This window comes from Nothobranchius furzeri, chromosome 10 (assembly GCF_043380555.1).
Source record: "Nothobranchius furzeri strain GRZ-AD chromosome 10, NfurGRZ-RIMD1, whole genome shotgun sequence".
NCBI lineage: Eukaryota > Metazoa > Chordata > Actinopteri > Cyprinodontiformes > Nothobranchiidae > Nothobranchius > Nothobranchius furzeri.
Window position 1 is genome coordinate 40,724,769 of NC_091750.1, and position 23,996 is coordinate 40,748,764.

Here is a 23,996-nt window from a genome sequence, read left to right on the forward strand (position 1 = left end):
AATGGTTAAAAGAATCACTGAAGCAGTGTGAAGCGCTCCGTCGCGCATCTAGGCGGTACCATCGGAGGCGAGCTGCCGTGGTTCGCCGCATGCTACAGCAGCGAGCTATCTAGGTGCGCACAGCGTCCCCCGGTCCCATCCTCCTCCCCCTCCCCCTTGTCCGGAACTCTACCTCACCAGTCTGAAGCAGCCACCCTGTCCGTAACAAGTCTGGACCTGTTACTAGGGGCTTCGTCCGGTTAAATTCCGGAAAACGTTATCCGGATGTTTGTATTCAGACACAAAGGTCTTACGGACAGAGTCCGGAACATTTCCGCTTTTCATGGCCTGTCTGAAGGGGGCTTATGACTACGTTTACATGCAGCCAATATCCGGGTTATGATCAGGTTAAGGTCGGTATTCGGGTTTCTGAGTTGATCAGAATAACCCGTTTACAAGCATAAATAGAAAGAGTTACCTCTAACTTGCATAACTCGATTTAAATGCGGATGTTGGGGTAGCGTCAGGACATATGGACTACTTCCAGACACAATATGCATCATTTCCGGTTCTTCTTGTTCCGGTATCCATGAAAACAACAACATGTTTCCCAGTTCGGAAGAGATAGCGACCACGTTTGTTTGCGCTTTAGTTTCCTCGTCACTCCAAAAGTGTGGTGCTGTGCTGTGACTCGCCATGTTGCTCCCAACTTGTTGTTTACTTCCGGTGTTCTGGCGCATACAAGACATCTCGCTACTCAAAAGACCAAGATTCCTTGCGAACAGAGCATGCGCAGAACACACGCTTTGATGGGGATATCCCGATATGCGTTTACACGACCAAACATTCGGGTTAGAAAAGTGTTACCCCAGGTGTAGTTAGGGTTTTTAAAAACCCGGTTATGAGCATATCCGGGTTTTTGGCTGTGTTTACAAGGACCTGCGGAACCGGGTTACTGTGAATATTCAGGTTTTAAAAGAGTTACTGGCTGCATGTAAACACACTCACTGGTGAGTAAATCTGGCAATCGTCAGCATAGAGATGGAACGCTAGACCGTGTTTACGAAAGATTTACCACGGAGGAAGCAAATAAATGGCAAACAAAAGAGGACCAAGGATCGATCTTTTTGGTACCCCCCAGCAGAGTCCCTCCCAAGAAGAAAAAACATCACCCAATTTAACACACACCTACACCTACACACACACACACACACACACACACACACACACACACACACACACACACACACACACACACACACACACACACACAGGTAGGCCATTTGCTTGGCTGACTAACATTAGATCGGGTCCTTTGTGTTGTAAAGCACCTTGGGGGGTGATAGGACTCTGGAGGCGCATTAGCACATTGGGCTTCTACCGTTCTGTGTGTCTGGCTCTATACCAGCTGATTAATTTTCCATGGAGCAACTCTTAATTATCACTGGCTATTCGTCTGCTCTTTATATAAACGCATTTTTGCGCCTGTGGCGGAAACGTTCTTTTGAGGTGAACATTGCTACAGATTTATCATCTATCTTCTCTTCATGCTGCTTTTTCTACCAATCCTGTCTTTCCCATGATCCCGTACTACCTTTTCTTATTCATTCTCTTTTTATTTAAAATGTTCCCTTTTCCCCATTCTTTTCTTACTATGTTTTTTCTAATAATTTATATATTTCTGTTTTCTAAATGATTTAAAAAATGATATTTAGATCTTGTGAAGCACCTCGTGATGGATCATGATTTGGATCTTGGATCTCGTGAGGATCTATGCAACCTGCATCACTTCCTGTGCACAATCTGACATGCTTGGAGTAACCAATCTGTGGTTCTCTTTGTCGCAGTGCCTCCTCAGATTTTGGTGCGGCCACGAGACCAGATAACAGCTCCAGGTGGCACCGTAACCTTCCTCTGCAGCACCAAGGGAAACCCTCCACCAGCCGTCTTCTGGCAAAAAGAAGGCAGCCAGGTAAGAAAACAGGCCAGATGTGGTAGTGGTGACACTGGTCTCACCCCATTTCAAACATCTGCAAAATCCCATCTTGAGTCGTAAGTTCAAGTTCGACAACCCTGGTAACATTCTGTCCATATATCTATATCTATATATCTATATATATCTATATATCTATATATCTATATACATATATATATATACATTATAAAAAGGCTACTCAAATGTTTTAGAAAGAATGTGTTTGGGTTTATAAAAATAGTTTAGGGGTGTTTAATAAGTTATCAAATGAAGATTAACCCATCCAGCACCAGAACAGAGTTCCGGTACCCGTGTGACGAGGCTTCTCGGTGACCCGGCTGGCCACAAAGTCGTCTCAGCAAGCTGGATATTGCCGGCCATATTCGTCTGAATCTGCTTCAGCTGGTCAGAGGTAGCCTACCATGTCTGATGAGTTGTTATGCAGGTTATGCCCGATTATAAGTTTGAGCCAAGGTGGACTACATGGGAGATGACCAAGGAGTACACCATTGCTGAAAACAAATCATAGAAAAGCCAGATTGGAGTATGTCAAACTACATGCTGACAAGACACAAAGCTTCTGGGAGAATGTCCTCTGGACAGATGAGGCAAAGATGGCACATCAGCTCTATGTTCATAGATCGAAAAAGGAAGCCTATCAAGGAAAGAACACTGTCCCTACTGTGAAACACGGAGGACGCTCTGTCATGTTCTGGGCTGCTTTGCTGCATCTGCCACAGGGTGTCTTGAATCTGTGCAGGGTACAGAGAGAAATGTGTTGGAGAGCTTGGTCTCAGAGGCAGGTCATGGGTCTCACAACAAGACAATGACCCAAAACACACAGCTAAAGACACCCAAGGATGGCTAAGAGGAAGACATTGAACTATTCTAAAGTGGCCTTCTATGAGCCCTGACATCAATCCTATAGACCTTTTACTACCTACGTCATCAAAAGTTGCGCGCGCAGCCTGGCAACGAGAGTGAAGGCTTCCTCATTCACACTCGATACTAAAACAGCATTTTAAACCCTTTGTGTTGAAGTTCTGAGCACATAAAAATGTCGGGTTGTTGCGTGTATGGATGCCAGAATCGCTTCTCTTCAAGCAGTGGACTGAAACTTTACAGAATTCCGAAGGGAGCACATCCATTTCAACAAAATCGGAGGCATCAGTGGCTGCAGGCCATCAAAAGGGCTGATGAAAACTGGACTGAAAACACAATCCGAAATGCTCGAGTTTGTAGCACCCATTTTATATCAGGTAAGGTAATTATGTACTACCATTACACCAGAAAGCTGGTTAACGTGTGTTCTATTAAATAAAGTAAGTTGCGTTTGCTGGTTTGCTTTTAAGCAGTCTATTTACAGGAGAGGTGTCATTGGACTCCTCGAGTCTGAGCACGCTAAAAAAAGAAACCTATGCTATACTCATCCTGCCATGCAGGTACAGTTGGCTGTGAAGACGTAGTTCTCTGGTTTGTTTACTATGACCCAAGCCTCGTACATAGCAGTCTTGTGTCCTTGTCTTTGGCTAGGAAGACTTCTGCCTTCAAGACGCAAAACTCAGAGTCTATGTCGTGATATTTTACTTTCTGTACGTGGCCACAGACAACATAGTTGTATGCATCTAACGATGTGTATGCCCGTTGCTTCTCACATGTGTACTTACTGGGCCTCTCCACTAAAAACGTATATATATCGGGCCACTGGATATCTGGCCTTGCACCTACATCTTCCGCCCATAATGCCACAGGGATCTGGGAGTCTGTTGCCATTCGTTAAAGTGAGTTTAATAATATAACATTCAAGATTTGCCAGTGATAACCCCGCAGCGTAGCTTGATAAAGCCAGACACAACGCCATTCTCTGTTGCCAAGCTGCACGCGCATTCTCGCTGACGTCATATTGTTTACAAACAGTAAAAGGGTCTATTAAGCATCTTTGGAAGGAGCTGAAACATGCCGCCTGGAAAACCTGAGACAACTGGAGCAGTTTGCTCATGAGGAATGGGCCAAAATACCTGCTGAGCGGTGCAGAAGACTCTCTGCTACAGGGATTGTTTGATTGCAGTGATTTGTTTGCGCGCTCCGTCCCGCAGCGCTCCTCTACGTGAGTGGGTGGGGGTCGGGGGGTGGGGGGGTATGCTCACTTTCCACTGCTGTTTCTCACCAGTATCCCCTGGTGGAGAGCTCTGGTTTCGTTGCGCTTTTCGTGCCAGCGGACACGGTAGGGTCAGGTAGGGGGGCGGGGCATGATGCTTAGCCTGGCAGGCCGCCAGGCTTATAAAGCGCTGGGGGAAACCCTTTATTAGTTTTGTCAGATTAAAGGTATTTCTGTGACTATTGTGGGTTTTTCTTTTATTTACTGAAGAGCACCGACGATTTTGTCCCCATCTGTATTTCGATATCAACTCATATGAAAAATAATAATTCAATCAGACGTTTTTTCCTTATCGCCATGCCCTTGGTAATGTTTATAAAACATCGGCATAAATAAAGCAACAGATCTGCCACTTATTAAAGTCAACTGAACGTTTAAGTATGACCAGTTTGAATAAAAAACGGTGTTTTTGTTATTAGTACATGTAATGTACATTGGTAAGAATGAACCTCTCATTTGCTTTTTTGTGTTTGCTGGTGTAGGTCTTGCTGTTCCCCATCCAGGAGCCTTTGAAGTCTAGCCGTTCTTCCGTGTCACTGAGCGGGGAGCTCACCATCAGCGATGTGCAGGTGGAAGACTCGGGTTTCTACATCTGCCAAGCTATCAGTGTGGCCGGCAGCATCCTGACCAAAGCCCGGCTGGAGGTGGAGAGTGGTGAGTGCATATGCCAGACACTTCATCTGGCTGATTCTTTTGTGTCTGGATTATGAGACAGACCGTTTCCTGCTTTGCCATTGCCATCGTTTGAAGAGATTCCGTTTTGTTAGAGGTCAGCTAACCCACTGGACCCCAGATCAGTCAGGAGAGGGTTAGGGTTAACCCTGAGAGCAGTAGACCTGGCAGGAAGTCTTCCACTGCTGGAAAACCAGATGATTGCATTGCTACATAAATAACTGGAGCTCAGAACAGGAACACACACTGTCTGTTTGTCCATCCCAGTGGAGGAATTATGGAAGAGTTTCATTCAGCCACATTGGACGATTGCATGTCGATGTACTGCAAAGCTGCTTGATGATGTCCATTGGACAGATAGGCAACCCTGGAAGTTTGTGGAAGATCCCATAAGCTGTAAGAACACCGGCCATGCCGCAGAACGTGAAGGAAGCTTGGCTCTGTCTGGAGGCTTCCTCTGGACAGGGAGTCTTGAATCTGCTCAGGGTCCAATGAAACCTCCCAACCGTCAACAGCCAGCTGTGAGTCAGAAAGCTTTATGGGTCATGGGTCCTGCAGCAGGACAATGAGTCAAACACCAAGAATGGATCAGCACCACTGGACTTCTGTTTGTACCTCATCTGGACAGCTTTAAGTGTTTTAATTGTTTCTTACTTGGGTTGAGTTTATATTAGCATCCTTTACACAACAAACCCATTTTTATAATACATTTGTTTAAGTTATGTTATTTCCCTGCTCTCTACACCAGAAGTCCCCTTGGACAGGGTTCCACCCATCATCCGCCAGGGCCCAGCCAATTACACGCTCGCCTCTGGTGCTACGGCCCATTTCCACTGCCACATCATCGGAACTCCCACTCCCAGCATTCAGTGGGAGAAGGATGGCCAGAGGATCCTGGGGAAAACTGGTCGGACCAGCTTTTTGGAAAATGGCACCTTACAAATCACCAGCCTCCAGGTGAGAGTCACTACCTGCCCCCCCAGGTTACCTACCCTAACCCTAATCACCCGGCACAAAGCTGAGTGGCAGAAGGCCGAGGTTCTGAAGCAAAGCCCGGTTTAACCACCCAACCAACCACATCCAACCTTTAGTCCCAGTTGACTTGTACGGGACTGTTTCACAGGTAATTTCAGACTTCTCCTCATGGTCCTACTGCTGAAATGAGAAAATCAAGTGAACCCAGACTGTTAGAAAAGAGCAGGAACCCTAACCCTAAGCCCCTGCTGCCAGTCACCTAGCTCCACCATTGGTACAATCCAGAAACATTCACTAATAATACATTCCCTCTGAGCAAGCAGCTTTTAGAAGTCTGAACGGCTGCATGGCTGGAGGAGGAAGGCAGAAGATGGTCAGGTGTGATCACCATGACAATGAGCCCACAAGCCCATTAACACCATCTGACTCAATGTTAATTACATCCATTCTACCCACATCAGCACCTGAGGCCACTGAGCTTCTGCCGGCCTCAGACAGGCTCTCTAGGTCATTGATTGTGTTTCTCAGTGATTAACGATCACTGAGTCCTGTAATGAAATGATGAATACATGAGGGTGCATGGATGGATGAGTAGCAGGTGACTACGTTATGTTGGGATTCATTCTTATGGTGAGGCAGTGGCTTGGCAATGCTGGGGCTCTCTGCAGCGGTCACACTGGGCTGGCGGCTCCTCAGACTATGGTTGGAGGGGATCATTCATTGTGTGACAGGTTGAGACAAAAGAACAAAGGTAGAACTTGTGTGTAGAGGTGTGTGTGTGTGTGTGTGTGTGTGTGTGTGTGTGTGTGTGTGTGGCAGTTACCAAAACAAGGATTATGAGAGCACGTTTCATTTCTGACGGATTTTTCTCACCAACCTGGACCTGCAGCCATGAAAGCGGCTTTGCTCTGAAGAGAATCGTAGGAGGAAGATGAACCAGCCGTCACTGAAGCTAAATCAGGACAATTAGTCAGGTTCCTCAGGCTTTGAGAGGGACAGATGGTCCGTTTAGTACTGGTTACCCCCCGGGACCTGCTGGAGCAGCCTACAGCACTGTGTGTGTGTTTGTGTTTGTGTGTGTGTGTGTGTGTGTGTGTGTGCGTGTGTGTGTGTGTGTGTGTGTGTGTGTGTGTGTGTGTGTGTGTGTGTGTGTGTGTGTGTGTGTGTGTGTGGTTGAACCGTGCTGTAAACACGTGTACTCAATGTGGCACTTCAGTGCATCTTAGTTATAATTAGATATTCTACCTAAAACTGTCAGCATTGCGCCGTCTTCAGGTAAAAACTCTGCACTGCATTTGAATTCAAATCTGCCATCGCTATTGGCTAAGAGGTACACAATGGCATTGGCTAGTACATTATGATGTCACAATGCTGCTGTGAACCTGTGTGTGTGTTTGTTAGTGGCTCTGCCCTCTCTGTCTGCTAGGCAACAGCATTTGTTGCATTTTTCAAACAGGAAGAGGAAGTGGAGTAATACTCTGGTAGGGGGGTGACTTGCTCTTTAAAGCTGCTTTTACATAAATCTTTTAGTTTCTTTTTAACTCAAATTTGTAATCATCTTTCATTTGTTTGATGGTATTTTACAATTTTAGGACTTTTTCTTTTGTTTATTTGTTTCTGTTTTAAGATCATGACTTTATGATTCGGTTTTATTTTGTATTTATCTATGTGAAGCGCTTTGTGATTCTATGTGTGATAAAAATGTACTTACCGTAATGACCGGAATATAGCGCAAGGTTTTATCTGTGAAAATAATGCTAAAATGTTAAAAACCACATTCAAGTCCGTACGGTAGATATATATTTATACATCATTTTGTAGGAATTTACTACAAGTTAAGTTCATTGAGTTTCCCTCTTTGTACTGAAAACTGTATTGTGACAGATATTGAGGTAGAACTGGGGAAACTTAGAAAGAAATTGTACTTGTCATGGTTTTGGGGTAATCGCTTGGCCCACATGCAGACAAACTCAGGACACCAGGATAGTTTAACACATTTAGTTGGTAAATGATGGAACGCTAGTTCCAGACATCAGAGGTGTGACCCTGAAAGAGGAAGAGCAGGTAAGCAGGTGTTGGAGGAAAGGTGGTGAATAATGAGGTACAGCTTACTGAGTGGGTTCTCCAAGTGGCTGGGGAGAAGGGTGAAGAGTTAAGAGAGGTCCACGAAGGGTTTTGCAGCAGGAGATGGCTGAGAGCAGAATGATGATGATGATGATAAAAAGACACTTGGGAGCCAACGCAGATGATGTCCAGGAGGGTGAGATTCAGAACAGTGAGCCTTAAATGCAGGAACCAGGGATACAAGCAGCTGGTCACTGAGGAGACGGGAGTTTCTTAGGCTGAGAACTCGGGGCTGGAGGTTACCACAGGCTGCAGCACTCTGGCAGTGTGCGTTTGGCTTCCTGTTATCCATAGCCCCGCCCCCCGTTAGAGCTGAGTCATTCATCTGTCAGCATTACAGATGACCCGCTTCACAAGGACCAGGGTGGTGGAGGTGCAGGTGGTCTCCATGGAGGAACAAAATGGTTCAAAGTCTTCTGATGAGTAAATAAAAGCAGGCTGAACATGTTTACATTGTTTCTGGGTTTGAACCTGGAAGGCTTTGTGCGTCTGTCTTTGCAACATAAAAGTTAGGCTGTAAAATTCCAACCTGACTACAAAATGAACCAAACCGTGACATTAAACCCAAACATGCACTATACCTGGATTGTCCACCAGAGGGCAGTAGAGATGCGTATGATGACGAATGATGGTCACAAGTCTACTCCCTCTGATTGGTTTGGTCAGGTGCTTAATACATTTAATATATGTGAACAGAACATGTACTTATTAAGGCATAGAAAGTAGGAACCAGTTCTTCTGGACTTATGCCATGGACATGCTGCCACTTACCAGGCCCTACTTGTCCTCCCAGAGCTGAGGCCCCCAACCCTCCCCCCTTATGTGTGCCATTTCACTGCCAGTTCAGCTGTTGGCTCCTCTCCCCACAAAAATATTACCCAGCATTCATCTGGGAAAACAGAAGCATTAATCACACCTGCTCCATCTGCCGGAGTGCCAAGAGGATCTTCGCTGGAGCGCCCTTCCTGATATGTAGGAGTCAGGCGTGGAAAATGAAAGCTCCAGCTTAACTCAAGCTCAGACTTTTAATAGGACTGTTATAATGACGTCCACTCTTAAATAATGGTGACTCAGTCCGAACATGCAGTCAGCCCCAGACCTAAAGCCTGAAGAAAAGGGAATCAGTATAAATGAAAGACTCATCACATTTTTAATGCTTTTGTACTGCCTTTTAAAAATTCAAGAGAGAATCTTGTGGCAGTAAGGCCCTAAATCTGTGTTCTCACCTCTTACACAGGAAAAAGTGCTGATATACTTTAGGAAGATCCTTCAGAGGAAACATCTAGATTTGATATGGTCCTCCTTCCCTTACATCCACACAGTGGTTTGGCGTCTAACCCCATGAGCGTAATTCCAGCTTTAGTCATCCCTTATCGGAAACACGATCTATCAGACTGTGGCTAATAATAGCACTAAAGCCAGCAAACATGATGCAGCATGGTGTTACAGCTGTGATGGTGGGGTGTGTGAAGCTGGGGTTCGCATGAAGATGTCAGAGGGATGTATAAAATCAGCAAGTTTAGCAGGAAGAGGAACTGCTTACTAGAATAGAATAGAGCCAAGTCTCAGTTTGAAGTCAATAACAAAGAAATATTTATTTGTGGGGACTTTTAATTCGGATCTATTAAAATCAAAATTACACAGACCTACAGAAACATTCATAAATACCATGTACAGTCTTTCATTATTCCCAGTGCTTACTGGTCCCACCAGGATCATTGCATACTGCTCTACTTTAATTGATAATATTTTTATAAACGTTATGAATACCAGGATATCAAGTTGACTACTTATTAATGATATCAGTAACCACTTGCCAATTTTTATATCTCTAGAATACAGCACAAACACGGAAAATAGAAGCGATACAGAAGAAAGAAAATCAGACTGAGATCTGAACTTTCAGTAAGCGCTCTTAACAAATGCCTTTCGGAACAAAACGGGAGCAATGTTCTTGGAGAAAATAATGTAAATGAAGCGTATGAAAATTTTGTTGACATATTTAAAGAACTGTATGACAAACATTGCCCAGTTAAAACATGTACATGTACACATGCAAAAGGATTTAGTCCATGGATGACAAAAGGGTTATTGAAAGCATGCAAAAAGAAAAATACGGTAACACTTTAGGGAACACAAATTAACCGCTAATTAGCTGCTAATTAATATGCATATTACTGGACTACTAAGTCTGAACTAGTCATTATTAAGCATTTATTAACTGCTTATTACTAATGCCATAATTCTAACATTAACAGGCCATAAATTAAGAGTTTTATCATAATAAGCCATTCATAATGGTTTGTTAACTGAAAGTAAATGATTTGTTGCTGATAAACGCACATACTAATTAGCTCTGACTTTAGAATGGGGAACATATTCGTGCCTTTAAGTGGTTAATTGATTGATGTTGAGGCTCTATTAACATGTGGAGTTTGGTGTTTATTTACATAATACTAGAACATAATATTTTTGGTTATTAATGCAGAACAACTATTCCCCCTGAATTCTTTAAAAGCCACATATTGATTTGAGCGAATCAGTATGTGCGTTAATCAGTAACAAACGTTTACTTTCAGTTAAGAAACCATTATGAATGGCTTATTATGATAAAACTCTTAATTTATGGCCTGTTAATGTTAGAATTACAGCATTAGTAATAAGCAGTTAATAAATTCTTAATAATTACTAGTTCAGACTTAGTAGTCCACTAATATGCATAATAATTGGCAGCTAATTAATGGTTAATTTGTGTTCCCTAAATGAAAGTGTAACCAAAAATACTTTGTATAAAAAACGTATGAGGAAGAGAACATTCGAATCGAAAACTAAATATAAAAAAATATAAAAATAAACTAATAAATATAATAAAACAGTGTAAAATAAATTACTACAGAAATCTGATTGAGAGAAATTAAAATATATGAATGGACTATGGACTGTGCTAAATCAAGTAATTAATAAGGATTTTAACAATGCTGTTTTTCAAGATTAAATAATTAATGACAGTGAAAAAACAACAAACATGAACACTATTGTTAATACCTTTAATGACTATTTTGTCAACATCGGACTGCAACTTGCCTCTAAAATATCCAAATCAAATAGTGACGCTGACAGTACAAATACATATAATAATGCACACTCTTTATTTTTAATACTGACACATTAAAATGAAATCATCAAAATAGTTAAGAATTGTAACAGGAGATGCAGGGAGGAGGAGCTGTCCCTGGTGCTGATCGGCCATAAGAAAACTGTAACGCTGTCCGTGGTACAGACGCTGAAGGCGGCCAGCCGTTACACGTGGGTTTAATTATGAAATAAACCACACATCTCACTTCCTGTCTGGCTCATGTCATTTCTTTAACTTCACGAAGACCCACATGCAACATCTGGAACAAATAGACTCCACGCAGAAATGTTCCTTAGCTCTACACCTGGATCTGACCGCAGCCATTGTGAAGGCTCTGATTGGGCGCATTGGTCTATGCTGAAACCGTACGGTACCGGTCTGCATTTGATGTGGACGAGGCTAGGCCCAGCAGCTGATTTAAGGGGTCTAAGTACAATCTTGCTGGAACTGGTGCTTTTACTGGATTTTTGGGTTATTCTGTTTCTCTCTGTTAAAAAACTAGCAGTGAAATTTTGGAGCGACCTTTTGTTTGTTAGGGGGTTAGGTTTCAGTTTTCCCTGACTGTAACTTTACCAGTCATCATCTGGTGGTCATGAAAGCATCCCCCCCCTTCACTGCTCAGCGATGAGTACCTTTTCACTGATGCAGACGTTGTTGCATCGATCAGCATCTGTCTGTAATTCGTGCTCAGCTGTGACGACTGTCGGAGCGTTTGGTTGGTTAATAAAGCTCCTTTTTAATGTTTCCAGGAAACAGATTCTGGAGTCTACACCTGCCTGGCCTCCAGCTCCAGTGGGGAGACGAGCTGGAGTGGCGTGCTGACGGTCAAAGGTCTGATGACATGGGACCTTTGTGGTTATGAAGCTGAGACACCACATTTTTACCTTTAGCCGTCTTTTATTCTTCAAAATAGTGGGAAGGGGAAGTTTTTGTTGGTGGTCCTTCTCACAGGATAAAAAAATTGTACAAATGTGATAAATGTATAGACTTTAGGAATACTCCAACTTCCTGTTTGATCCTTCAGTGAAGCAGAGCCCGTAGGTCCCTCTTTAATATAGCAGAAGGCTTTTAGGATAGCAAGTGAGATTTCAGAACATTTGTCTCCATGAACATGTTGACTTGGTTGGTGTTTGGTCCCACAGCTGCTACTAAAACACAGTGAATACAGTAGGTACAGATCACTGATACTGTTCACATGGATTTGCTATAATTGCTATTAGGGCTGAACCATCTGTTGTTTTTGGATTTAGGACCTTACTCCCGCTAGAGTCTCGCTTGAATTTTGGAAATTTTGATTTCCAACAGCACGATCACGTGACCATGAAAGCTGCGTTTTTTAGCGGTTCTGACTGACCCAAGATCTGTTGTGTCAACTTTTTTACATCTGGAGTTTCTCTCCATGTTACGGCGGCAGCAACAGCCATGGCGTGTACCGTCCAGGGCCGAGCCAAACTCCAGAGAGAGACCATAGGTGGGTGAGGAAGAGAGAGCGAGAGAGAGAGAGAGAGAGAGAGAGAGAGAGAGAGAGAGAGAGAGAGAGAGAGAGAGAGAGAGAGAGAGAGAGAGAGAGAGGGAGAGACACTGTAGGTGAGGGAGAGAGAGAGAGAGAGAGAGAGAGAGAGAGAGAGAGAGAGAGAGAGAGAGAGAGAGAGAGAGACTGTATGTGAGTGAGGGAGAGAGAGAATCTGTAGGTGAGTGATAAAGAGAGAGAGAGAGAGAGAGAGAGAGAGAGAGAGAGAGAGAGAGAGAGAGAGAGACTGTGGGTGAGTGAGGGAGAGAGAGAGAGACTGTAGGTGAGTGAGTGAGGGAGAGAAAAGTGCCCTTTTTCGGTCATCCGTCAACAGGCTCACAAAGCCCTCGGTCAGGACGTTAGCTTGAAGAGGAGCACTTTTATTAAGTCTAACGTAGCGTGATGAAATAAATCATTAGCGTTTGTAATTAGAGCAAAAATACGTGACATACAAACGTGTTCTAGAAGTATTAACATCACCACCACTACTGGTGTTGCTACAGCTATACAGGTGCTGGCCAGTAAATTAGAATATCATCAAAAGGTTGAAAATATTTCAGTAATTCCATTCAAAACGTGAAACTTGTACATTATATTCATGCAATGCACACAGACCAATGTATTTCCAATGTTTATTACGTTTAATTTTGATATTTATAGGTGACAACCAATGAAAACATCAAATCTGGTATCTCAGAAAATTAGAATATTCTAAAGGCCAATGAAAAAATGTTTGTTTCTCTAATGTTGGCCAACTGAAAAGAATGAACATGAAAAGAATGTGCATGTATAGCACTCAATACTTAGTCGGGGCTCCTTTTGCCTCAATAACTGCAGTAATGCGGCGTGGCATGGACTCGATCAGTCTGTGGCACTACTCAGGTGTTATGAGAGCCCAGGTTGCTCTGATAGTCGTCTTCAGCTCCTCTGCATTGTTGGGTCTAGCGTATTGCATCCTCCGCTTCACAATACCCCATAGATTTTCTATGGGGTTAAGGTCAGGCGAGTTTGCTGGCCAATCAAGGACAGGGATACCATGGTCCTTGAACCAGGTGCTGGTGGTTTTGGCACTGTGTGCAGGTGCCAAGTCCTGTTGAAAGGTGAAGTCTGCATCCCCATAAAGTTGGTCAGCAGCAGGAAGCATGAAGTGCTCTAAAACTTCCTGGTAGACGGCTGCATTGACCCTGGACCTCAGGAAACAGAGTGGGCCAACACCGGCAGATGACATGGCACCCCACACCATCACTGACGGTGGAAACTTTACACTGGACCTCATGCAACGTGGATTCTGTGCTTCTCCGCTCTTCCTCCAGACTCTGGGTCCTTGATTTCCAAAGGAAATGCAGAACTTGCTTTCATCAGAAAACATAACTTTGGACCACTCAGCATCAGTCCAGTCCTTTTTGTCCTTGGCCCAGGCGAGACGCTTCTTGCGCTGTTTCTTGTTCAAGAGTGGCTTGACACACGGAATGCGACACCTGAATCCCATGTCTTTCATGAGTCTCCTCGTGGTGGTTCTTGAAGCGCTGACTCCAGCTGCAGTCCACTCTTTGTGGATCTCCCCCACATTTTTGAATGGGTTTGTCGTCACAATTCTCTGCAGGGTGCGGTTATCCCTAGAGCTTGTACACTTTTTTCTACCACATTTTTTCCGTCCCTTCGCCTGTCTGTTAATGTGCTTGGACACAGAGCTCTGCGAACAGCCAGCTTCTTTAGCAATCACCTTTTGTGTCTTGCCCTCCTTGTGCAAGGTGTCAATGATTGTCTTTTGGACAGCTGTTAAGTCAGAAGTCTTCCCCATGATTGTGGTGCCTTCAAAACAAGACTGAGGGACCTTTTAAAGGCCTTTGCAGGTGTTTTGAGTAAATCAGCTGATTAGAGTGGCAGCAGGTGTCTTCTATATTCAGCCTTTTCAGAATATTCTAATTTTTTGAGATACCAAATTTGGAGTTTTCATTAGTTGTCACTTATGAATATCAAATTTAAATGTAATGAACATTGGAAATACATTGGTCTGTGTGCATTGCATGAATATAATGTACAAGTTTCACGTTTTGAATGGAATTACTGAAATATTTTCAACCTTTTGATGATATTCTAATTTACTGGCCAGCACCTGTAAATACAAGTAGCTCTGTTGGTGTTAGCAGCCAGCAAGAGGTAAACTTACGGAGGCGACTGTTTGTTCTTCCTCTTAAGATACTCGTGCATCGCTGATGTGCTCCTGTGAAAGGAGAGTTTCACTTTGCAGAGTTTGCTCTCTACGGGCCTTTCTTTTGAATTTGTATAATCCTACCAAACCTTTCAGCTACGTTGCGACTCGTCACTTTCTGCTGTGATGAAAGCTGACCTGGATGGCCACCACTGCCCATGCGCCTCGGAGCTAAAGCGGCGGCTGAGCAGAAAGCCAGGAAGCAGACACCGAACGTGCCGCAGCAGGCCAGATTTTAAAATGTTTATAAAATAAGATCTGTCTTATTTGCTGGCGGTTTCGTAACGAGTCGACTAATCGTGGAAGCCCAAGACATCTGGCCTCCCCACTCTCGGTTTTGGCTTGAGAGGGGAGGGCCTGGTGACATAGTGTGCCCGAGTCTGTGGTTTTGATTGGTTAGAAGTAAGCAGTGAGTCTAGTATGCTGCTACGTGATAGGTTAGAATGAGAACAGTAAACTTTTTTTATCGAAGTTTTATCGACCCGTGTTTTTTATCTATCGCACCACATGTGATCGATATATTGAAACATCGTCCAGCCCTAGTCTAGACTATCTTTTCACTTAACATACAGGATGGCTTGGCAGGCTAGCGTTGTAGCTTTATTTGAAGAAAATGGTGAATTGAACTGAGATAACAATTTCTGCTAGAAAAATCTCAATTCAATCTTTTCCTAAAATCGTTCAGCCCTGATGGTTATTATGTCTGGTTAAAAGATCTGAAGAAAAGGAACATGTACTTACCATGGACAGAAAGAATCACCAGTGTTTGTCATGCAGATGGTGGACCAAGCTGTAATACGGCTTCTGCCTCAAGGCTCACAGTGTCTGTTGTCAGTCATTGTGTATTTTTCCTGGTCTGAGGAACATGTTAATGTATCTCTGCTCACTATTATGATGCTAAATGGAGATTTTAAGAGTGGGTCAAATGTAAAATTGCTGTGGTGAAGCCTTGTTCATACAGGGAGTGCAGAATTATTAGGCAAGTTGTATTTTTGAGGAATAATTTTATTTTTGAACAACAACCATGTTCTCAATGAACCCAAACAACTCATTAATATCAAAGCTGAATGTTTTTGGAAGTAGTTTTTAGTTTGTTTTTAGTTTTAGCTATTTTAGGGGATATCTGTGTGTGCAGGTGACCATTACTGTGCATAATTATGAGGCAACTTAACAAAAAAGAAATATATACACATTTCAATTATTTATTTTTACCAGTGAAACCAATATAACATCTCCACATTCCCAAATATACATTTCTGACATTCAAAAACAATACAAAAACAAATCAGCGACCAATATAGCCACCTTTGTTTGCAAGGACACTCAAAAGCCTGCCATCCATGGATTCTGTCAGTGTTTTGATGTGTTCACCATCAACATTGCGTGCAGCAGCAACCACAGCCTCCCAGACACTGTTCAGAGAGGTGTACTGTTTTACCTCCTTGTAAATCTCACATTTGATGATGGACCACAGGTTCTCAATGGGGTTCAGATCAGGTGAACAAGGAGGCCATGTCATTAATTTTTCTTCTTTTATACCCTTTCTTGCCAGCCACACTGTGGAGTACTTGGACGCGTGTGATGGAGCATTGTCCTGCATAAAATCATGTTTTTCTTGAAGGATGCAAACTTCTTCCTGTACCACTGCTTGAAGAAAGTGTCTTCCAGAAACTGGCAGTAGGACTGGGAGTTGAGCTTGACTCCATCCTCAACCCGAAAAGGCCCCACAAACTCATCTTTGATGATATCAGCCCAAACCAGTTCTCCACCTCCACCTTGCTGGCGTCTTGAGTTGGACTGGAGCTCTCTGCCCTTTACCAATCCAGCCACGGGCCCATCCATCTGGCCCATTAAGACTCACTCTCATTTCAACAGTCCATAAAACCTTAGAAAAATCAGTCTTGAGATATTTCTTGGCCCAGTCTTGACGTTTCAGCTTGTGTGTCTTGTTCAGTGGTGGTCGTCTTTCAGCCTTTCTTACCTTGGCCATGTCTCTGAGTATTGCACACCTTGTGCTTTTGGGCACTCCAGTGATGTTGCAGCTCTGAAATATGGCCAAACTGGTGGCAAGTGGCATCTTGGCAGCTGCACGCTTGACGATTGACACTTTTGACCCATTTTACCAAAGGAAAGGAAGTTTCCTAATAATTATGCACACCTGATATAGGGTGTTGATGTCATTAGACCACACCCCTTCTCATTACAGAGATGCACATCACCTAACATGCTTAATTGGTAGTAGGCTTTCGAGCCTATACAGCTTGGAGTAAGACAACATGCATGAAGAGGATGATGTGGACAAAATACTCATTTGCCTAATAATTCTGCACTCCCTGTATGAATATGGAATGTCAGCATGTTCCATCTACACTAGAGCCACAGTAAAGCACAACAGGCCATAAGACACAATATTCTCTGGTGTTTGTTCTTCTTCATGCAGACAGCATAGACCCATCTGTGGCTCAGGCCACAGAGCCCTTTCAGCTGCCAGGTCCTCCACACAAACCCATCGTCACAGATGTGTCAAAGAACAGCATTTCTCTAACGTGGCAACCCAATGCTCATGAAGGAGGAGCTGCTGTCACCTCCTACATCATTGAGGCCTTCAGGTGAGTCACAAAGAACAAAGCTTCATACCTCCAAAGTCACACCTGAGTTTTTGTTCTGAAGTCAAGAGGACTTCTAATGCTCAGAAACTAACTTCAGCTGTCAACTGAACAGTTCAGTGCTGACTACAACTTAGTCCAACCGATGAAAGTAGAACACATACGTAGAACCCAGCAGAAGGAACAAGAACCCAGCAGAAGGAACACTTAAGGTTTTAGAGGTAAGGTCGTGTGGATATGAGTCATTTTAGCTCAGAATGATGGGATGTCCCCATCACCAGCTATTAACATTTTTGTCTCCACCACTTTTAAAAGCCATCTTACCAGCAAAGATCCAAGATCCACTTGTGCTTCCAGCACTTTCTGTCAAATCCAAATTAAAATCACTCTGTCTCACTGCCTCCTACAGCCATTGCACCATGCTGTAGTCTTCTATTATTCAGCTACTATTGAAATAACGAGTTCATGTCCTCTTTAAGATGGCAGAGTCAGCATGTCTGAAACAGAAAAGAGGACACAACAGTTTCTCCGCATGATATCTTCTGAATGGACGAATCAAAATAATTCCAACGGTTTCTAAAAGCACATAAAACTAGCTTTCCAACGAGGTATTAGACGATGTAATTCATGATATTCCAAAAATCGCTATTAGAGGGAAACAGCTTTTCAGCATCACAGGAAACGGACCGAACCACGACGGGAGAGCGGAGAACCTCACGGAGGAGATCACCGATCATCTGCATCAGCAGCTTTTATAAAGTTATGTAGATGTCACACAGAAAATCCACCTTAATCAGGTGTCCCCGAAGTTTCTGGTGACATGAGGGACTGATTACTGTCAAACTTGTTTTTATTTGAACACTCAGCTATTTGCTAAATGTAAGATTCAGCTTCATTCCAGCATTATTTATACGTACAATAAATATTTATTTAGCTGAAAATATAATTTTATATCCGTGCAGTTAGTAGACTTTTTGTCATGAAATGTTTAGATTTCACCTTTTATTATTACTTTTTATCTGGCTTATCAATAATTGTAATGCTGGTAGAAGTTTCCATAGTGATATGTGAGAGTTATTTTATGTTACCTAATATTTATTTTACTTCATGCCTTTCTCTGAACCAGAGCACAGACCTACCTGTGGTCACAGACAGGGCTGCAGTCAGAAAAACTGATGAGGCAGGGGTCACACAGTTTTCTGACTGTTGTTCAGAGTTTAAACTGTTCATTTGAAATACTTTGACCAAGTCCTTTTCAGGTTCCTATTTAATAATAAATGTAAAAAATTCAAATCTGTTTATTTTTTTTTCATTTAAGCTGCAGTTTTACAGCCTTTGATAAACATAAATACTAAATACAAACCAGACACTGGTTTGTCTCAGTCAGGTCATACCAAAGACTTTAAAAATGGGTCCTAAGGCCTCCCTGCTTGACACTCAGCTTTAAGGGGTTGGATTGGGGGTAAAACCACCAAATAGTTCCCAAGCACAGCCATTGCTGCATCTCACCACTCCCCTCCAATGAGATCACCAGTAAGTGATGATGACTATGGGACTTTTTCCATTTTTTTTTCTTCTTTTTTAATGCATTGCATTAAAACAGGACTCAGTATTGGAAGATAATCAAAAATCAAACAACTTGGATTCAGGTCAGGGGCAAAAATATGGTTGTAACATAAGTCAGCTTTAAAAACTAAAACAATTGCTTATGAAATAACGTTACCTTAATTAATGACATACCTAGTTTACATTATGTTGTTTGAAACCAAGGGTCTCCTTATCTGAAAATTTTTAACTTGTTAGATCGTGAATCTGTTTAAAAACTTTGCTCTATATGTGCCCCTTTTTTTACTTTGTTCACCCGCCCCTTCAAAGGTCTCTGCACAGCGCTGTTCTAGGCACTGACAGAGTGAGTCCAGTGGACGACAGTCACTAGGTGATAGGGCTAGGTAGATCTGGGTGTCATCAGCATAGCTATGATAGGCGATGTCTTTATTAAGTTTGACCTGACCCAGGGGGAGAATATAGAGATTAAAGAGTAGCGGTCCTAGATTTGAGCCCTTAGGGGACCCCACATGTCATGGTGATCCGCTTTGATTGGTAGTCCCTAATAGAGACAACATAGCGCCTGTCTTTGAGATAGGATTGGAACCAGCCAAGCACTGTGCCTGATAGTCCCACCCAGTTTGTGAGTCTGTCCAGAAGGATGTTATGGTCCACAGTATCAAAAGCATCATCAGGACAGATGCTTTACCTGAATCAGTGTTGAGACGAATGTGGTTTAATACCTTGGTCAGTGCAGTCTCTGTGCTGCGGTGCTGTCTAAAGCCTGACTGAAGACCGTCCATAATGTTATTTGACTCTAAATAGTTGTTAATTTGGATCATTACCTCCTTTTCAATGATGTTTCCATCAGAGGGAGATTAGAGATGGGTCGGTAGTTGTTCAACACTGAGGGATCTAGTTTCCTCTTCTTTAGAAGGGTTTCACAGCAGCAGTTTTCAGTGGTTTAGGAATAATACCTGATGTTAAAGAGCAGTTAACAGTTTCCAGTACATCAGCTTTCAGGCAGCTAAAAACAGTTTTAAAGAAGTTTGTAGGCAGGCTGTCCAGACAGCAAGTAGAGGAATTTAGGGTCTTTACTGTGTCATTCAGTGTTTTAGTACTAATCAGGGTTAAAGTTGGCATTCTGGCCAGGTTGTTGCTGTGTGGCTGTGTCAGTGGTCTGCTTGTGTTAGTTGATGTAGAGGAATGAATGGCCAATCTAATGTTTGTGATTATTTTATTGAAGAACGATGCAAACTCATCACATCTGGTATGAGATATGAAGTCCGGGGCTAACTGTGCTGGGAGATTAGTTAGCCTCTCAACAGTAGCACACAGAACATGGGAATTGTTAATATCATCATTGATGACTTTATAGGAAAATGCTTGTCTCTCCTGTTTTATCTCCGTGTTATAAGTACACAGCTGCATTTTGAAGGTCTGATTGTGATCTGGTAGATTACTTTTCCTGAATCGGCGCTCTGCTTTTTTGCATTCTCGTTTTTGATTAGTAACAGATTTTGTAAACCTCCAAGGAGCTTTCTGTTTGCCTGAAATGAGTTTAACCTTTTCAGGTGCGATGGCGTCAAGGACTTCAAGTGTTTTGAAGTTAAAGCTGGCTAAGAGTGAATCAACACAGCTGGATGTTGGACGTGTTGATGAGTTCATCTGTTAGGTAAAAGCTGAAGCAGTGTGGTCACCTATGTACAGTATTTTCCGGACTATAAGCCACTACTTTTTTCCCACGCTTTGAACCATGCGGCTCATAATGAGGTGCGGCTTTACTGAAGATTTTCCTTCACCTGCCAGGGGGCGCTTTAGCAGAAAGTGAGACAGGTGGGAGTCAAAAGTGGAAATCGAAGAAAGTGCTCATTTTAATTTAGCACATTCAAGCAGCCGGCACGACGATGAATTTTTTTCAAGTCCATACCCCCTCATCATGTTAACTACATGTATGAGTTCATATGTTGCCGCATTTAAGTTGAAGGCCATCGATCTGGCAGTAAAGGAGGGAAACAGAGCTGCTGCACGTAAGCTTGGCATGAATGAATCCATGGTTCGGCGCTGGAGACGGCAGCAGGAAGAACTCATTCAAGCCAGCTTCACCCGAGGATGATGACAGGAGAGAAAGAATACATTGTTGAAAATCTCCTGAGGAGAAGGATGGAAGTGCGATGTTATAGGAGAGTTGACGTCGGAACATGTCAGCAGCAAAGCACGTAGGGAGAGAGGTGAGTGTAGGTGGAAGTCGGAGAAAAATGTTGTAGACCCCTCAGTCAAATTAAAGAACGGTCCCAGTAATTTAAGAGGTAAGAAACAGTGAGCTAAAAAGAAGATAATGGAAAGGAATGGCGGCAGGCTGGAGCTGGGAGTAACACGTCTGTACTTTCCAGCAGTTGGCAGTAGAAAAGTGTCCCATGTGGGTCCCATGTGGACTAAAATCGAATGGTGGTTATAGTGCCATTTGAAAAACAAGATGAACATCAGTAAAAAGTATATTGGGCTGAGTTCAGATGATCCAGCCAGGCAGCAACAGCTGACTACCAAAGCAGGGGGACCCCACGGAGGAACCCTGTCGCTTTCACTATTGTTGATAAGGATACGATTTCCAATATCTGCCGACACACTGCAGTGCATTTTGTTATGAGTGGTCAAACAGATCAATACTTATGTATGAATAATTAATAATTGTCCCCAGAACAGCAGCAGGAGTCAGGAGGTAGAGCGGGTTGTCCAGTAGTTAGAGGGTTGTAGGATTAATCCCGGCACCCGGCAGAGAATGCCGCTGTTGTGTCCTTGGGCAAGACACTTACCTCGCCTTACCTGCTGGTGGTGGTCGGAGAGACCGGTGGCGCCCATACTCGACAGCCTCACCTCTGTCAGTGTGCCCCAAGGCAGCTGTGGCTACATCGTAGCTCTTTTTTTTTTTGCCAAGATGGCAGCCCTACCAGTCTACTGTTTGGTCCCTGACTGTTATAAGTTTTTGTGTTTGTGTGCTCTTAGAGTTAGTATTTTCCTTCCATTTTTTTTAACATTTGCAATATTTTTTGAGACGTTTTTGACTCATGGGTTTGGAGCAGAAGAAGATGGGCTTGGCCATGCCTGTTGCTGAGCGAAGGATACCTGTCCAGGTGATGGCGGTTGGTACTCCTCATCCATTTTATCACTATTCACTGTAAAGTCACATGAAAAAAAAACATGATGTAAAAATTATATATGTACATAATGTTTACATTATAATTTATGTACATATATATATATATATATATATATATATATATATATATATATATATATATATATATATAATTTGGTAAATTATTCAGTAATCTTACACAACATCAAAGTTTAGATTGTAAATGTATACTCATTAATAATAATAATACAGAGAAAAAAAGACTTGTCCTGCGATGCATCACCACATGGCTCAGGGGCAGTTTTGTCACATCGACCGCCTGATGGCACTGACAGGCCGATTGGGTACATGTCCCGATCATTGTCACCAGCAGAATGTGGCTATTCATAGTTGGAAAAAGAAGCTCTGGCTATTATTTTTGGATTAAATAAATTCCACCAATATCTGTCTGGAAAACATTGCACCATAGTGACAGACCACAAACCCCTTTTGGGATTGATGGGGGAGACCAAAGATGTTCCACACATGGTGGCAGCACGAGTACAGAGGTGGGCATTAATCCTGGCAGCATATCGATATACACTGCGGTATAAAGATGGCTCAAAAAATGGAAATGCAGATGCACTGAGCCGACTGCCATTACCAACCAAACCTACTCACGAAAAACAGGAGAGTGAAGTAGTGTTGCTCAGGAACACATAAATGGCACACTGCTGCAAATCAGAGATTGGACTCGCAAAAACCCAGTACTGTCAAGAGTACAACAGTGGCTGCAGCAAGGCTTTAGTCCTGAGGAAAGCACTGAACCACTTCTGCAGCCATATGTGATGTTTTCAAGAACTGAACAGATGGATACATCCTGTGGGCTATAGTGATAATACCTCCCCAAGGAAAACACAAAAATGATTGAAGAACTACACGAAGCACACCCAGGAGCATCCAGAATGAAAACATTAGCTCGAAGCTATGTGTGGTGGCCGAACATGGACGCTGATTTGGAGGCAGCAGTATGTAAATGCCATAAATGTCAAGCAAAGCAAACCAATCCAGCGGCTACTCCGTTACATCCATGTGAGTGGCCATGTCAACCATGGATGAGGGTGCATGTGGATTTCTGTGGACCAGTGTTGGGGAAGATGTTCCTGATCATAGCAGACGCATATTCAAAATGGATTGAGGCTCATCCAATGACGAATACTACTTCATCCATGACTGTGGAAAAACTGAGGGGAATATTTGCCATTCATGGTATCCCAGCCATCCTGTTCAGCAATAATGGGCCCAAATTGGGCAGTGCAGAATTTGAAAACTTCCTGAAACAGAATGGCATAAAACACATAACAACAGCACCATACCACCAAAATAAACTTTATTTTCTAGACTAATTATAATACATGGAAAGCTATGAATGATGATGTGTGATGGATGTACGTGTGTTGATGGAATGTGAATTAGATGTTTATCAGAACCTTTGTATCTGAAAGAAACGGAGAGTTCTGGGTGTAAACGAATTTGTGGTCTGCTGTAAACTAGAGAGTTGGTTATTAATAAAACTACATCAGATGCAATCTGTTGGGTCTGCGAACCCTGATCGGGGACCCCCAGCAGATCCGGAATGTCAGGACGTCTTGGTGGACCTCAAGGCACCGAGGTTCGCAGAATGACCGCAGTATGACCAGTTCTGGTCTAGAGTTTTCTCTGGGTCACAACAGGCAGGAAGGCTCGTTGCGTCAAAGACGGATGTCTGAGAGTTGCAGTAGCTCTGGAAGGAGCTGTTGTGTCTGTAATCACTTGCAGCTTCGTGGCAATGTTTTGACTTAAAGGAGGGTCAAAGGAGGTTGTTCCAAAAAGGCTTCTTTTCTGATTTGGCCAAATCGAGGAGTCAGCTGGAAACTGAGTTGATCAGGAAGTAAATTCTGTTTTATTACCACCGTGTTATGATTCTGGCAAATCAGAATCTGACATGTT

The 23,996-nt window shown here is 43.0% G+C and overlaps 1 protein-coding gene across 6 annotated transcripts in view; it reads left to right on the forward strand.

The window, feature by feature from the left end:
- robo3 (roundabout, axon guidance receptor, homolog 3 (Drosophila)) overlaps window positions 1-23,996 on the forward strand; it is an 85,325-nt gene that overhangs the window by 47,461 nt on the left and 13,868 nt on the right. For all 6 annotated transcript variants that reach the window (XM_054730425.2, XM_054730424.2, XM_070555647.1 and 3 more), the window contains 5 exons: window positions 1,827-1,951; window positions 4,595-4,766; window positions 5,533-5,741; window positions 11,769-11,850; window positions 17,182-17,350. In XM_054730425.2, the coding sequence (XP_054586400.1) occupies window positions 1,827-1,951; window positions 4,595-4,766; window positions 5,533-5,741; window positions 11,769-11,850; window positions 17,182-17,350 (757 nt within the window). The remainder of the gene's footprint in view (window positions 1-1,826; window positions 1,952-4,594; window positions 4,767-5,532; window positions 5,742-11,768; window positions 11,851-17,181; window positions 17,351-23,996) is intronic.